This window comes from Acyrthosiphon pisum, chromosome A2 (genome assembly GCF_005508785.2).
Source record: "Acyrthosiphon pisum isolate AL4f chromosome A2, pea_aphid_22Mar2018_4r6ur, whole genome shotgun sequence".
Taxonomy (NCBI): Eukaryota; Metazoa; Arthropoda; class Insecta; order Hemiptera; family Aphididae; genus Acyrthosiphon; species Acyrthosiphon pisum.
In genome coordinates, this window is record NC_042495.1 from 92,409,422 (window position 1) to 92,427,912 (window position 18,491).

At 29.0% G+C, this 18,491-nt stretch overlaps 3 protein-coding genes across 3 annotated transcripts in view; 2 read left to right on the top strand and 1 right to left on the bottom strand.

The window, feature by feature from the left end:
* Positions 1-7,897: 7,897 nt before the first annotated feature.
* ACYPI21107 (BET1 homolog) lies at positions 7,898-8,871 on the bottom strand. Its single transcript, NM_001246010.2, is given in 2 exon segments — positions 7,898-8,649; positions 8,735-8,871. Coding segments are annotated over 2 exon segments (366 nt in total). The 5' UTR covers positions 8,748-8,871; the 3' UTR covers positions 7,898-8,296.
* A 135-nt stretch (positions 8,872-9,006) lies between these two features.
* LOC100162504 lies at positions 9,007-14,743 on the top strand. Its single transcript, XM_001947863.5, has 13 exons — positions 9,007-9,306; positions 10,072-10,352; positions 10,427-10,536; positions 11,495-11,551; positions 12,135-12,409; positions 12,492-12,723; positions 12,869-13,010; positions 13,067-13,344; positions 13,418-13,557; positions 13,632-13,880; positions 13,964-14,124; positions 14,239-14,368; positions 14,495-14,743. The coding sequence occupies exons 2-13, from the start codon at positions 10,096-10,098 to the stop codon at positions 14,519-14,521; spliced, it is 2,058 nt and encodes a 685-aa protein (XP_001947898.3). The 5' UTR covers positions 9,007-9,306; positions 10,072-10,095; the 3' UTR covers positions 14,522-14,743.
* Positions 14,744-15,280: 537 nt separating this feature from the next.
* The window catches only part of LOC100160487 (uncharacterized), a 6,456-nt gene continuing 3,245 nt past the window's right edge, over positions 15,281-18,491 (top strand). Inside the window, exon 1 of the mRNA XM_029488881.1 lies at positions 15,281-15,471. The gene's annotated coding sequence lies outside the window, so the exon portion shown is untranslated. The remainder of the gene's footprint in view (positions 15,472-18,491) is intronic.

Genomic DNA, 18,491 nt, shown 5'->3' on the forward strand with positions numbered 1-18,491 from the left:
TTTGATATACATTTTCAGTTTGTATAAGATTGCTTATTAGAGTATAAATATACGATGGACGTTATGCGCAATTATCGTTAACATTTGATTTTACAACAACGATACTAATAGTTATGCGTACAATACAGTTTATTTATAACTTATTTATAGTTTAGGTATAACAGATTTGCAAACAAAAACAACGACACACTGATTACGTCATATTTTGTCAAAGGATCACACAACACAAAAAAATTGTCTTAAATTTTTTTTTAATGTTAAATTACTGTAGCTAATATAATTTATATAATGATTTGGTGAAAATCCCATGCAAAATAAAAAAATGATTATTTAAAGGGATATTAAGAAAATATGTAGAATAGCCGCGTGACTACGTTATTGGACCCGGATCATCGTAATTGCGCATATATCTTATACGTGAAAAATTTCCTCGCTTCACACGACGATTTGCCAATCTAAAAATTTAGATTTTTGAAATTTAGTTTACGTATAAATGTGTGATCTTATGTGTTCACGACGATAAAAGTATCAGAAATTCTATACATCGTTTAGTTTCTTAAATATTAATAATAAATCTGTAATGTGATATTTTTGTAAAACTGTGCATCATGGCCATTTAAATATCAAATAAAAATTGTATGAATGTTGGTGGGTCACCTAGATCCCCGGCTAACTAGATTCTCAAGATCTAAATGACGTGAACAGGAACTATGAGGAACTAGTTAACTATAGGAGACCTAGTTGTCTCGACTCACGGGATCTAAACTACAAGAAAAATTCATAAAAATATTCAAATTTCAAAATTTCAAATATTTATAAAAATAATTATAGGGACTTGAATATTTGCCGCAAAGGGTACCTACGTATATTATTATTTATTATGCGGCATACCGCATACGCAAATACACAATACATAATATTTTAAAAAATATTTTAATTTATTTTAAGCTTTTTATAACGTGAACCTTTTCACATCATTCTACACGACTAACCTTCTCAGTACTATCAGTATTTACCCCGGACTAAGATATTAAGGTAGTCAAGATTATATCCATAATTCATAAGACTATGTCCCAGTCCCATAGGTATTTGATGGTAATGACATCAAGGGTGGGCAGGAGTGGCCATGCCCTCCGCTTTTTTGCCAATGTTTGTATATTATGTCTACACATAAATATATGAATAATTTACACCTAGCCCCCCCCCCCCCCCAGGTGAAAATTTCTGCGGGCCCCCATGATGACATATCAGGGATTAGCAGCTAGGTAGTATAGGTAAGCAACTATATATAAGCTAGGTACTTACTAACTGTCTAGCTATAGTGCGTTTCACAACAACCACAGAGTACAGACAATATTTCATATAGTCTGTGGTATTAGCATTGATTGAAATATAAAATATTGTATATTATTATATTATTATTGTGTATCAATGGACCTATAGTATTATTCGTATAGGCATGACTAAATTAGTTTATTTAGTCATGCGTATAGTCGTAAAGGTACTACTATATATAGGTACTTATATATAGTAATATATTACTTACATTTCTATGAGCAATGAGTATACTACTGATATTGTACCAATTATACCTACCTAATATTTTTGTAATTATTATGAAATAAAAGTATACCGAATATAATACTAATAAACTATTAGTATTACAATATAACTATTACTATTAGTAATAGTGATACAAATATAAAATAAAATATCCTTATATAAATATATGCTAACAGACTACTGCAGTATAGTACTGTCTCCGCTCGGTCGTATTTACTATTTTCTGATAGGGAGGTAGCTATATAACTCAATGACGACTGGCGAGGTACATTTGGCAGTTGACATTTTGACAACTATTATATATTTATATTTTATACCCAGCCACATTTATATTTACGAATTGTGATAAGTACAGCAAGACAACTTCTCCGATTTATCAAAAACAAAATATTATATATTTATATAATATAGATCTGTTCGAAATGTATATATGGATATTAACTACTAGTGTTTTTACTTACCTATACGTTGAGTTATGACATGTAGGTGTCTGGTGTATTGTATATTTGTATATATTGAATATTCTGTTGCAGATTGCTGAAGTTTATAGTCAGAGATTGTGGATTTGAGGCTTATGTAATACCTAATAAGTTTTATTACTTTATACGCTCTATAGACTATACAATAGGTACCTACTGAATATTACAGAATGGACTGCAACATGTACTTTAAGATGAGACTTGAGTGCTTGGAAGGATCGCATTCAAAGGAATTCACAATTCCAATATTACCCTTCAATTTTCAAGAACTTAAGCTTAAGAGGATGTCACATCCAGTGGCGTAGCGAACTTTAAATCATATGGAAGCGAACAAATTATTTATGACCTACCCCACCCTACTCCAACTGATGTATACGATACTCATATGCTCAAATAGGTGGGTGGGGTAGCACTCAAAATAAAGTTCAAAGACTGACCGTGTATGTGGGCTTTATGAGATTATGACCCACCACCACCCCCTAGAAACCAGAAGCAATTGCTTCACATGATTCACTACGCCAATGCACATCCGCATGTGTTGTCTCCGACTTACAAATGTACAACATAGCAAAAACTGTTATGCGCCTTGCGTGATAAAGAACCGAGAAAGCTACAATCATAACTATAATAAACGAGCTTTTTACCACATTAAAAGGAGAACTTTGGCTGTGTAACGTCGTTTTTATTTTTTTGATATCATTTATATGAAAAAAGTTCTTACTGTTTCAAAAATCATTATTGTTTGTGTTTTTCAAACTGAAAACTTTTTTTTATATAAATGTTATCAAAAAAAATAAAAACGACGTCGCACAGCCAAAGTTCTCCTTTTTATGTGGTAAAAATCTCGTTTCTTAGTTATGATTGTAGCCTTCTCGGTTCTTTCTCGCGAAAAACAGTTTTTGCTATGTTGTACATATTTTATAAGACGGAGACAACACATGCGGGCGTGTAGCGTCCTTTTAATGGGTACCTATGTAAATACTTTTTTGTGTGATGTAACATATTTGAATTTCGTTATATTAGGTAGGTCATTTATTCCTAAATATAGGAAATTTAAATATTTTTTTTAAATTAAAAGTTTTTATAGGTAGTTTTTCCTTTAGCAATTTAGTCAATATACCTAATGAGCTATAAAATGAAACCTCTATACAACAATATACCATAATATTTTAATAATATTGATTTATTACTAAACTATTGTCTATAATCACATGTGTTGCAACTCACAAGCATATGCACAGATAGGGGGGGGAGGGCTTTAGGGGATAATTTCCCCCAAAATGTCCTACATTTTGTTTTAAGCTTATTCAATATTATCAAAGTGAGGCTTTACTGCTTTAGCCCCCCCCCCCCCAAATCTCAAACACTATATACGCCTATGAATACAAATACAAATACAAACAGTGCTAACTCAACTTCAATTAATAAGTTAAGTTAATTTAGTTTTTACAAAAAAATGCATTGAAAAGATATTATAATAATTATTGATAATCAATTGGATAGTAATATACCCAGTGGTGAAACTAATTTTATTAAGGCTAACATTTAGGGGGGGCTAAACTTGATATTACGTACATGAAAAGTAACCGGTGAGGGACAATGCCCCCACACCATCATAATATTCAATTTAAAATAAAAAAAAATCATACAAAAAAGTTGGGCAAGTGGGTGTCGCTCAGTTGTACAGTAGATTACAAAAAAGTCACTGTAAAGGATGGTGTTAAATTTGAATTCAATGATATAATATCATTGTATAAGAAAAACGATTCTGGGTGAAGACGGTCAGACAGCCTATGATATTACTAATAGACAATAGTGTATTTGATGATATTATTGTGAATAGTAAGGAATCTTGTAGGTATTACATTTTAAAATCTTAGATTTAAAAAGAAAATTTTTTATGAATTCTTAACTCAAATAATTTGCTAATTTTCGTGATTTTTCCGTATTTTGTCAAGAAAGAAATAGATACAGTTGAATTTTTAAAGGCTTATTACATTTTTAAAGTTTAATAATTTATTTTGGGGGGATTTGCCGCCCCCTATCTGCGTTTATGAGTACCTATATAGATACATAACATATATTATTATGATTTTTTTGTAATTTTGTTTTTAAAACTATTCTGCAATTGTTTAGAAATTACGGCTTGGGGGACGCTGCCCCTAGAACCGCCCCTGGACCCTATTCATATTTCACGCTGGGTTCATTTAAGTTTAAATATTTGAATGTAAATGTGTTGTTTAACATAAATAAATTACTCAAACATTTAAAAATTATAAAAAAACTACTATTTTTCTAATGTTGTTATAATTAGTGAATATTATATTATATATAATATAAGATACCTATTTTGTATTTTTCAACAGGTATTCTAAATATCTATCAAATTTTGAAACAGTGTAAACTGTATAAATGTATAATACACTAGTATTATATACTCTGGCCCACGAGAGTCCATATGTCAGAACGCGTCCGTCACTGCGCATCGGCGCGTTGCCGAATAGTGGGAATGGCATCATGGTGGGAGAAAACAGACGTCACGTATTACTATATGAATGCGCGGTTTACGTATGGACTCTCGTGGGCCGGGGTATAGGTTGGTACGTCGTAGCCGGGAAGGTATTTCTGTAATGAAGTTATAATATAAAATTTAGTGTATAAATCAAAATGGTCATTAAATTATAAATAATCATAATTAATAAATAACAAGTAATACATACTACGTAGTACGTACATACTACGTAATAATAAGTAACCAAGTATGTATTAGGAATCGTGGCTTCGCAGGCTCATATCTATTTATGTCTATATACGGGTGACTAAATAATGTTATATTGTTACCCCTATAGTAGTGGCTCTCAACCTAGGGGGCGTGCCCCCCTAGGGTGGCGTAACAAAATTTCAGGGGGGGGGGGCGTGAAAATGTTGAAAAAAACACGAAAAATGAAAACGTTGCAGTTTTCTACTCCGTCCCTTGCCGATGTGTTGGTCGCCGCTGAGGTCGATCAGTAGATATACACCGAGCGATTATTACGATTTTATCGTATAACGGTATTATTACGCAGTGGCGTATTTTGGGGGGGGGGGGGTGTCCAGGGTGTCGAACACCCCCCAAACTAAAAAAAAAAATTCAATCTTTAATTTCGATTAATTTTAAAGGAATTTGACGAACAAAAATATGTGGTTCGTTATGAACTATTCTAATATTATATAAAGTCCTAAACTAATTAGGAAAGAAAATAAATTAAGTTTTAAATAATGTACTTATTATCCTATTATATTTTTAATTATTTATAAAACTGTTATTCTTATAGCACCACTGGTATCGAATGAACAAACAAAAAATATATCAATAATTATTAAATTATTGTGACCGATGGTGATAACCAAGGCTATGAATTTAATGCACTTAAAACCTATTAAATATGCACTCAAAACTGACAAAATATGCATAAAAATATGCTCTAATTTTTCAAAAATATGCAAAAAAACCACAAAAATGTAACTTTTATTTAAATTTTTTTTCATTATAATTCTTTACTAGTTTTAGTTTAATTATTAGTATTGTTACACATTGATATAGCTGATATGAGTATATGATTTTTTGGGCTTGACTAGTCTTGATCTTCGTAGTATACAAGATCTAGTTATTGCATTGTAGCATTGTACAATCAACAATTTCTTTAGATTTTCATACTCGAAAGACCTCCTGTTTGGTGCCAACAAAGTTTTATGTAAAGAAAAGAAGCGTTCTACGTCTGACGAAATTATTGGGACAAACTTGAAATATGTAGGCACGTCATGTCGCTACTGGTTTAATCTTCTGGTAGATATATCCAAACCTACGTTATTTTTTTGCCAGTTAATATTTTTGATATATTACATATTTTTTGAAATCTTTTGGTTTTGTTGAGAACTGTTTAATCTCGACTTCAATAGTACAAAAGTCAATAATACGAGTTGAATACTCGAGTAAAAATAGAATAGTTTCCATGAAACTATAAGAGTCATAGTTTATACAAATACATTTAATATTTTAATATCAATTTAGAACAGATTGACCGAAAAAATGCAAATATTACGAAAAAAAGCATTTATACAAAAAAATTATTAAAACATGCATTTATATGCCCTAACCCATGAAATATGCAAAAATATGCAAAATAAAATTTGGTATTTGAACTATAATTAAGTTAAAACAAATTTTGGCCGAATCCATTTTATTATACAGGGTAACAAAAAAAACATGCAAATGCATTAAATTCACAGCCCTGGTGATAACTGTATAGGTACTAATGTATATTAATATGTTTAAATAATATTATGTTATTAATTATTATCATTTTTCATTTAATCGTCGTCAAAGAAACAAGGCAGATAAAATATACAGTGAAATAGTAATATTATCATATTATTGTCATTGGTGAGTACCTATATTATTTATAATATTTATTTTTCACAAGTGCACATAATTCGTAAACTAAGTCATTTTTTCTCGTTGCTTTATTATTATTTAAGTATTAAGACTAGGATCACATATTCACATGAGCGTTAGATTTAGAATAATCATCCATTATGCATTTTTAATTGTAAAACTATTATGACCTAGAAAATACAATTTTTGTATTATAATTATTTCAGATATACAGTAGGTATTTTATACATGTATGATTTAAATTACATAAAAATTACTACTTTTAATTAAATAAATAAAAAATGTTTCATTACAATATTTGATGAGTATATTATGAACTTAGTGGTAGTAGATATAAAATAGAGAAATATTGCAACCAATTAACAAATAAGTATATATCTATATTATCTGGACATCCCCAAAAACATACAAAATATGCCACTGTTATTATGGTATTAATAGAAGCATTGTTTCGGCGAAAAACCGCCACTCGAGTATTGACGGGGGAGGCGTGAATTCATAAAATAGTTTGAAAGGGGGCGTGGACCTCAAAAGGTTGAGGACCCATGCCCTATTAATACCTAATTAATAAGACATAAGTTTTTATCTATAAAAATATAAAAAAATATTATCAATAAACCTTGCTACTACTCTATCTTCTACACATTACACATTACACCAAGGTCTAAAGCCCCGTTCACACGATCAAATTATTTAATCGTGTGAACAGGGCTTAAGAGTCTGAGTAGTCTGACCAAAGTTTATCTTCTAAGCATTATACATAGACTTATAAACTATTATAGGTCAATGGCATTTTACTATAAAAATGTAATAAGTATAAAGCCTGTGTATAATTCTTTATCACATTTAATTATAATACCAAAATAGGTTTTTCTATTTTAATAAAAAAATAGTAAATCACTTTAAAAATACCTATTATACTGCAATGTATTTAAATTATTATAAAATAGGGTTCTATCTTACATTGAACAATAACTTATCTTTAATTTTTAGTTACATACCTATTTAAAAAAATCTCTAATTTTGGATTCATAAATGAAAATACTTTTCTGTCAAGCATAATATTATATTTCTTACAATATTAGAAGAACTATTATATTAAGCCTCACCTTTAGCTATAATAAAACAATAAACTAAGATTCTGTAATACAAGTATAGGACCATATAATATGTATTCACAGTTATTAACATTACGCAAGTTTTAAATACTTGACTGAAGGATGTTCAATTTTAATTTTTGAATAAAATGTTGAGTAATTTTATATTGATTTTAACTAAGGTTCGGGTTTGTAGGCAAAAGCCTTTTTTTTTAATAATAATAATAAAGAAACAATTTTTATATAAAAATGTGTGTCATTTAATATGCAAGACGATGAGCATATTTTATTTTACCTTTTTTTACTGATAAATGCCTTTTTTACTTAAAAATGCCTTTATTGTATTTAATTTTCAATTGATTTAATAGTTTTATACACGACATACGTATAAATGGTACAAATCGATGAGATTTTCTGAAAACTGTGCATTTTTTGACATTTTAAATGCTTTTTTTACTGATTACATTGCCTTTAAATCCGAACCTTTATTATAACTATCACTAATAATTAAACAATTTATAACAGTACATTAATCAGTTTTATTTGTAAATAAAATCTTTAAACACCCATAACAAAAATATAAAAAAGTAATATCTGATGTTTATTTAATAAAATATACATACAATTTAAATATTTTTATCATTAGATACTTCAATAACATGGAATTTTGATTACTGATCCCATTAATTAGTAATAATAAATATATTATACATTACAGATTTCTATTTCAGTTTTAAAAATATATACAGTACAAAAAAAACTGCGAAACTAAATAAAATTAGATATAACATATTGTAGCCACCACTATTTCTACTAAGCCTCGTAACTCGACCAAGTGTGTTACTCAAAAATCCTCCAGTGGTTTCAAAATCATGATCCATATCTCTTAGTAAGCGGTCCTGATATTTTACTTCTGCACCAATATCAATCGAGAGAGACTTCAAAGTATTCACCTTATCTTTTAGCTGTTCTGTTAAATCATCATTTTCTGTTTCAATAAACTCGCCACCATATGAACTGTTTGAAGGCAGCGGATCATAATAATTTCCTCCGTGAGATCTACGCATTATTTTATCTGAAAATACAAATAATAAATTCAATAAAATATTTTTATTTTTTATTTTTACTTAGGTATAATAGTTTAATTAAAAACATTTTACCTTTATAATCCATCAACTGTAAAAATATTTATATTTTATCTTTTTGTTTTGAAATAGCATTCATTATCATAATATATACATTTCAATATTTAGATATTTTAATAATTATAATTTTGTGAAGATTTTTTATTATTTTATATTCAATATCTAATGAAATTTTACTTTTATTATTTGTCCTATCAGTGCCCCGTTGTCTACTTTTCGTGTACTGATAAGTGATAAGTGATAACAAATTATATCAAAAGACTTTCGTACCAGGTCCTATATCATGGTTTTCACTTTTCAGATTTCACTATTACAGTCATTTCAGAACTCTGACAACTATGCTTAACAATTTAGGCAATATAACCAATTGTTAAGTAATGCGTTTGTTTTTTATTAATATTTAATTGTTTGTTTTGAAACTATAGTTTTGTGTGTTGACACCAATTCAAACATTTATAATATAATACTTTAGATATAATTTTATTATTTTACTTTTATTATGTAATTTGACTCCTAATACTGTTTCTAAACACAAATTTCTACTTTCTAGTTTTTCAATTAGACATACCAAAATTATTATTCATACTGTAAGTGCATTTAATTATACTTAAATACAAGCATACAATGAATTTTATATTTATACTATTTACCCAGTGGCATTTCCAGTATTTTGCTTTTGATGGTGGTATGACGGTGTGTGTTCGTGTGGGGGGAGGGGGGTAATAATTCATTATTAAATTTATGTTAAGTTTAATTTGGATAATGGATTCCTTATAAATTTGGTAGATATGTTGATGCAGTGGATATAACATTCTAGACTTGTACCAACCTTAATACAGATAATAGTTTTAATATGTGATTACGTCTAACGTAGTAAGTTCACAAAACACTGAATGCAATTTAAAATATTCTTAAAATTTGGGTTGATAGGGGTTGTTACTTCTAGGCATAAGTGCAACTAGACCTATATTTTTGAGGTTGCACAAATTGTGAAGAATTCCTAGACCCCCAAACCCTTAACACTGTATCTAGGGTGTAACAGGAAGATCTGAAAAAAATGGCGCTACTTAAATGTGTGACTAAATTGTGAAAAAAATATTTTTTGAAAAAAGTTGTTATGTTCTAAATTAATTTACTCTAAAAAATAATGATATTTTAAAATATTCTAAAAAATAAACTACTTGACTTAGATGATTGTTTTTACCTGACCGATGTGCTCCCCCCCCATCCTAGTTGTGCCAATGCTCCTAGGCCCTAGTTAGGCCACTCTACGCCTCTGTGTTTATCTTTATTATTGTTTTGTAAACATATTCACATATTATTCTGATATTAGTTTATTCTGTATATTATAGTATATATAAGAAAATTGTATAACAATGTTTCGAAATGGTAAGTTTTCTGAAACGACTCCATCAAAACAGTCACGAAGTGAACGTTTTCAAGAAATGTCTAAGCAACAACAATTAATTGAACAGAAAAAACGTGAAATTCAAGCTCGGTTTGAAGAAAAAAAAAAGAAAATTGCTGAACTAACAGGAGAAAATAAATCAAAACAACCTTTGGCTATTACTAAAAATGCAATAAAATTGGACAAAATTAAATCATTTTATCAAAAATCCAGGAGTACAAAAAAGTAAATTAATATTTTCTAATAGTTGTGTTAGTTTTATAAATATATTTTTCAAATTAATGTATTTGGTTGAACAGGAATGAAACTTCAGCAAAAGGTTCTAATGAAGAACTACCATATGAGTCAACAGGAGCTCATAAGAATAAACCTAGTTTAGCCGAAGTTTTTGAGAAAGATAACATTTCTGGTAAAATTTGACTTTATATATTTTTTATTTTTTTGCTATACCATAATTTTCAACCTTGACAGGTTTCTTACAAAATTACAGTGGTCGGGACGCTACTAGTTTTTTGTAGCACGCTAACGATTCAGCTACTCCCCTGAAAAAGTAGCTTGCTACCGCTATCGCTACTTTTTTTTAAATGTAGCGCGCTGGTTCTAACGCTATTTTTTAAATGTAGTGCGCTAATTTTTTGCTACATTTTTAAAAATGTTCTTAATGAAAACTAGTATTTGTAGTTTGTACTGATTTGACATTTGGTCACTGGACAGGACCCAAGACAAAAACTTCACTAATACACTAATCAATATCATAATATAAATAAACAAATATAATCATATAATTGATGTTTTAATAATCACCAATTAGATTGTATGTAGCGACAAAATAATGATAATTTTCGATACGCTAACCGGAAATATTTAGCGCGCTATAGTATTTCGGTATCTAAGGCATAAAGTAGCGATGCTACGTCAATCGCTACAAATTAAGTAGCGTGCTACTGTAACGTCACTACAATTAGCGCGCTACTCCCGGCCACTGCAAAATTGTAGGTAAAAATGATCTTATTGTCAACCAATTGTGTATACTGCATAAATATTCCAGAATTAATAATTACAATATGACTGTGGATATTAAATATCAAATTTTATTGTTTGATTTTCAAGATATAATCATTTAATCGTATCACTATTTTCTTTTCAGCAAATTTACTTGATTTTAATTTGATTAAAAAAAAAGTTTCATTCAAAATTTATCATAATATAGTTAAAAATGTTATATTATAAGTTACGTGAATTATTATTTTCCTATCCATGTTATTTTTAAACGCTTTGAAAATATTTAAAATAGTCTTATTATATTATATGTATATGAATTTTGTTTTTTATTATTAATTTATTCATCCAAATTTGTATATTTTTAGATTCAAAAGATTTTGAAAATAGTATTGAACCAGAAGTTGAACATGGACCAAAATTAGGTATAAATAAGAATATTTTATAACATCTGAATGATGTCATAACATTTTTAAAAAGTATTTTTAGAGAAATATACACTTTATGTGAAAAAAATTGTAGGAAAATTGTTGTTTAACTTAATAACTGGTTTATGACATTATATACCAGGAAATATTACATTATCAGTAAACAATTATAATCTTGCAAAGTATAAGTAAGTTAGTACTACTGTCTTTGAAAATAATTTGTAGTTATGTAGTTGTTAAAAAAACAACATGAATTATATTATTAGGACATGTAATTTGCATTTAAATTCGCACTCTAGTTATAACATAAGTACCTATTAAAGTGTAGACGAATAAATATAAAAATAAAATAAATTATGTCGTTTTAAAAATTAAAATTACAAATTATAACAATAAAAAATAGTAAAAGGTATAATTTGTTTCTTTAACATTAATAATTTTCAAGATTATGAGTTTTTACTGTTTAAAGAAACGCCCAGTGTATTATATTAATGTAGTATATGAGTAAAAATTTAGAAATTTACTGTAATTAATAATTTATATAGATTTACTTTAATAATGTGTATTAATCATGTTTTAGAGCCAAATTATTGCCTAGAAGCTTATAAAGAACCTGAAACCTTTATTCCAGATCATCATTTTATTGGATATAATATTAATCAATCATACCAACCACCCAACTTTTACAACACTCCATCTGTTCAAGTAACTTCAATCCAAACTCAACCTCAGACTACTGTGGTTCAAGTTCCTACTGTATCAATAGTTACCACACATCCAATTTTACAAATTTCACAACCAACTTCAATGTATCAGACACAAAATCCAGTATTTATAACACAAAATAATTCAAAAGTAATAAACTAACAACTACTAGTATACTGTGGTATTTAAATAATTATCATTTTTATATACCAAACTTAAAATTATATTACAGATGAATATTCCTCATGGTCCTTATCAACAATATCCGTTGCAAACTCCTCCACTGACAGCTACAATAGTTACGGATACTACAACAACAACAACTGTACCTCGTAATGCTGATGAACAACCATCACTTATAGTAACTGAAACATCTACCGTGTCCTTGGGACCAACTCCAAATGCAGCACATATGTTGAACGCAACACCTCAGACAATTGAAACTTACACTCCGGTTCCGAGAGGTACTGTTACGAAAAATTGTAGTTTTTGTATAAAAAAAAATATCTATACATTTATAATTTATTATGTAAATTGGGTTGTTTGTGGGAATTTGGGAAAGGGGGTTTGCGTTTTAATCGCAAATTAAGCTGATTCGGAGTTGTCTAGCTTTGAATACAGTGATGAGATGTGAACCACAAGCAGTCCTTGATAATCATGATGTCGAAAGTTTAGCAGCTACAGTTGCTGAATATGGTGATGAAATTGAAAATATCATACTACAAGAACGACCCCAAGATGTTAATTTACTGTATGTATCAATTTTTATGTATCTATCAAATGTTTAATTATTGATAAATATTATAGATTTTTGAGGGACAAAAATTCTCCAGCCTATACAATTTTTCGACAAAGAGTGGGATATTTAAAAGCAAAAATGATAGCTAATAAATTAACACCAACTGATATAAAACCTCACACATTATCAAATCAAATGGTAGTTACAGACTTTGATAGTGAAGATGTAACTAATAAAAAACGTAAACGTAAAAGTCGTTGGGCAAATGATAATGTTAAAGTTCCAGTTACTTCAACAATTGCCATTGGTCAAACTATTCCCCAACCAATTAATGCTCAAAAACTTGGTGATTAAATACTGTTCAATATTTTACCTTTTTTTTCTAATTAGTAATTACTAACTATTTTTTTTTAAATTAGTCGGTGTGCCTGGTATGTCTGGACCCATGATTAGTCAAGTTGGACGAAATGATCCTGCTTTGATACAGTATGCCATGCAATCATTTGGAACAATAAATTTATCTGAAGAAGATTGGAAAAAAGCAGAAGATCATTATAAAGTAATACTAAAATAGATAATTTATATCACATTCAGCAGCAATGGATATTATTTTATTTCTAATTATTATTGCAGATTAATTTGTTGTATCAAGATATGTTAAAAAAACGTCAGCAATTAGAAAGTTTACAGAGAGCTGGAAAATTTAAATATGAATATGATAGCGATGAAGATACTGAGGGTGGTACATGGGAACATAAATTAAGAAAAGATGAAATGGTTGCTACTGAAAGATGGGCTGAAGAATTAACTGAAAAGTCTAAAGATAAACATCACATTGGAGACTTTTTACCTCCTGATGAACTCGCTAGGTTTATGGAAAAGGTTTTGAATTTAAACTTATCGTAATACTAATTATGTTATATTTATGTACATTTAATACATTTACTAAATATTATTTATTTTAGTATTCCGCATTAAGAGAAGATCGCGAGCCTGATTTGTCTGATTATAAAGAATTTAAATTAAAAGAAGATAATATAGGATTTCAGATGTTACAAAAACTTGGGTGGTCTGAAGGGCAAGGATTAGGATCTAGTGGTAGTGGTATCGTCGAGCCTGTAAATAAGTAATTTTTTTTTATATAGTCTTAAATATTTTAAATTGCCTAACTACCTTGTCAATAGGTACCAAAACTACCTAGTCATTTTTGATTTTTTTTAAACGAGATTTGTATTTTCAGAGGAGGATCTCATAATGAAAATCATGGTTTGGGTGTTGAAAGACCATCAGAACTCAGGCAAAATGATGATGAATTTGATGCTTATCGAAAACGAATGATGTTAGCGTATCGCTTTCGCCCTAATCCTTTGGTAAGATAAATTTACATAAATTTTTATTAATATAAAAGCTATAATTTAGAGTTTTAATTTATAATACATACAACAAAATTAGGTTAGGTATTTGTTTTATATTAATATTTAAATTTAATGTTTCAGAATAATCCTCGAAGACCATACTACTAAAACCAAATATGTATATTCAAGCAATTTACTTAACAGTAATTTGTGTTAGTTTTAATTATAGGATATATTTCGTATAATTGTATTGTTTTTTTGTTAAATTATTAATTTCTGCTAATTTAATCATTTTGATTTGGTTCATATTGTAAGTATATATACTTTATATAAATTATATTATGTCGTATGAAAAATGGTTTATTTAATAATAAATAATCCTATTCCCCCGAAAACAGCTGTTCATTAAATTCCTATCTACCGGGCACATTCCAGTCTATAAATACCAATACAATTGTATTTGTTAGGTAAAAATGCTTGAAAATTTAATACAAGTCTCTTGATATATTGTTACAATAAGATTTGAAAAATATTAAAAATCCATACTTAAAATTTTTTTTATAGCCATTTAAAGTTTGAATTTTGACAAAAGGCGTAAAAATCACGAAAAATTGAGTATCGAACTCCCATAATCTCCCATCATTACGTTACATGTACACGGGCACCCGGGCGTACCTAGAGTCTACGCCTGGGTCTAGTTGGTACTTTTAAAAGAGGTTAAGGCTAAAGTGCACTTTACCAACCCCCTTTTTTTTTCAAAAGACTTGTTTTTATGCTTAAAACGATGGTGTAAATTTTTTTTTCCGGAAACTTATTTTAGAAGTTATAGCCTTCCAAAGTTTACGATTTTACGTTTATGCGCATGCGCGCAACGCTACTTGACTGTCACGCCCAGCGCCTATAACAAATTTTAATTTTTTTTACGTATAATAATTGTTTAATTCCGAGGCCTACCCAAGGTGGTTTTGCACAGCAAATCGGGGGATATTGGAGACCCCGTTCGGTGACCTGGTGCAACAAAAATGCAATTTTCTTAACCCTGTGAGCTGTGACCCACTTGAGGAGGTGTTGCATAGCAAATCGGGGATAAATTATTATTGCACCATCGTTTTAAACAGGTTAGAATACGTAAGTACAAAAAATAACAAAAATGGTCTTCCGCACGACATTATAGTGTTGCGCGCATGCGAATAAACGTAAAATCGCAAACTTTGGAAGGCTATAACTTCTAGAATAATAGTTTCCGGGAAAAAAAATTTACACCATCGTTTTAAGCATAAAAAAACCAAGTCTTGAAAAAAAAAAAATTTGAAAATCGTGAGGGGGTTGGTAAAATACATTTGTTCCTTGTTAAAATTTTAATATTATTATTAAAATAGTTTTTTGGTAACCAATTCGTTACAAAAAAAGTTAGACCATCTTCGCTCTAAGTAGTGTGTACAACAATTATTAAAATAAAGATATTATTTAATTAAACTTATATATACCTGTGTAGGTTACGGAGTCTACATTTTCAATTTTCGGTAACATTAGTGTTTTTAGTACCTATTATTAAAATATTAAAATACCGTTAACTTGAATAGCAAGATTATTAACGTTAAATAATTTGATTATAATTTTCAAATACTATATAAAAGGGCAAATATAATCGAGTGGCAGACGCCTAATCAATAGAAATGTTTTTGTGATTAACTAAATAAAATAAGACAATGATGATCTATATTTTAAATACAAAATTTAATAATTATGATGTACCTTACTTTTTTTTTTTTTTTACAAGATATTTACAATCTGTTCTTAACTAGAACAATAAGCAAATGTGCATAGGGTATTTACATATAAATTTTTTAATGGAAGAAACCACCCATTAGTGATATTACCTATTTTGTGTTCTTAAGTTTTAAGTTAAGCTAATTTTAATTTTTAGACAGAAGGTCTCGACACCATCTTCGCTTAAGCCGTCTAGGTGGATTACCTGGAATGGACAAGGTTGATAGTTTTTTAATTAGAGGATTAGGATGAAGAGGTAGTTTGGTGTGAAATCTTTTGTAGTAGCATTTAGCTTCGTCAAGTACTGTTGTTATTCTTAGATCATTATGAAGCGTAAGATTAGATACAAAGGGAGGGGCATTTGTGATTTTTCTTAGGGCAATGTTTTGAAAAGCTTGAATTTTTTGAATATTTGATTTTTTTGCACTACTCCAGAGCTGTAGCCCGTAGGTCCAGATAGGTTTTAGAAGATCTTTATATATTATTAATTTGATATTTAGGTTAGTGTGTGTGTTTCTGTGTAGCAATGAGCTTAGAGTGCGTAATCGATTGTTTAATTGTAACCTTTTTGATTTTATGTGTGGAGCCCATGTAAGTCGACGGTCTAAAAGAAGTCCTAGATATTTTACTGTTTGGGAATGGGGAATTTGGATTCCGTAAAGATTGACGGTTGGACATGGAGCCTGTAAAATAGAATAGGATAGAACAGGGTCAAATTATTAAAGATCAGGGACTGGACCTTTTAAACATGCTTTTAAATTTATCGGTATCGGTTCCGCTACTGGTTTTCCAAAAATAAAATAACTGACAACTGTTACGGTTCGGTTCCAAATAATTTCGTTTCCGGTACCAGATAATTTAGGTTCCGAAAAGTATAATCATACATAGTTTATAGGTACACTAAATAGTATATACAAAACAGTAATACCCACAACATAGAAGTTCTATCTAAAGCCGTGGTAATACCATTAAATTATGATCAATAAAATTATTTTATATTTGAACCTAGAAAAACCTATTTAATTTAAAAATTCCGGTTCGGTTCCGGTACTTAATTCATTAAAATGAAGGTTTCGGTTAGGTTTTTAATATTTTATAGGTTCTAATTCTAGAACCGGTTCTTTTATGTTCGGTTCCAGTCCCTCAGTCCTAACTCCTAGATAAAGTGTTTTAAAAACTAGTCGCTATCATGTACTTATAGTTCATGATCGGGATTTGAAATTCTGATCTTCTCCGGGGAAATTTACGTCAAAAATCCAGGCGCTGAACCGGGAATCGAACACGGGTCTCTCACTTAAATGAATCGCTGAAAAAAATCTCAAAAAAATAAACACATCAAGGAAAAAAAGGCCAAAAAAATACACACCAAGAAAAAAAAGAATAATTACTTTATATATATTTATTAATATATTATATTATATATAAACAGTATATAAACAGTCAAAATTTTAAAATTTATCAATATTTGGGTAATATTGACACTCCATATTAATACTCCATTACTAGTTTGTTCATACTTATATTTTTATTTGATTTTCAATCTAACCTCTATTTTATACAATTAACAATTAATTATTATTTTCATTATAATATATAATTATATTTTATTATAGGTACATGGTAAATGGTAATTACTAATTAGGATCAGATTTGTTTAAAATTGTTCACAATTGTATTTATATTTCTAGGCTCTTCTCCATGGGCTTTTTTTCCTTCATGTGTTTATTTTGTTGGGCTTTTTTTCCGCCTACTCCACAGATATATAATAACACTAGATAGCCGACTTCCTATAGCAGCAATATCAAATATTGAAGTTGGGAAAATGGCCGACTTTTCTTATCAAAGGGCCCATTGTTTACATAGTTCTTGTTGATAAAATTGTAATAACGTATTAAGATTAACGTATTACTGTAAATTGTAAATTGTAATATTACAATTCATTTTCTTTTAATTAATTTCTTTATTAAGATTAATTTAAGATGGTGCACAGATGTTTTGTTGGAAACTGTCCCAATAAAAAAGTAACTAGAAGTGGTATTCATTTCTTTTCGTAAGTAATTATTTAAAATCACAAGGTTAAAATTACCTATAAATTATGTTTCATATAATTTATTTAATATTTTGTTTTAAATAGATTTCCAAAAGACGATGATCTAAAAAAATGATGGTTAAAATCTATAAAATTAAAGTATGGTGTACAAACACAACATAGTCGTGTCTGTAGTGACCATTTCACTAAAAATGATTTCAAAACTATTGTGGGAGGTCGAAATCACATTTTATTAAAAAACGACGCTGTTCCTACAATTTTTATTGCTAAAAGAACAACAGAAAAAATTAATGATGGCATAAGAATTGCATCAAATGA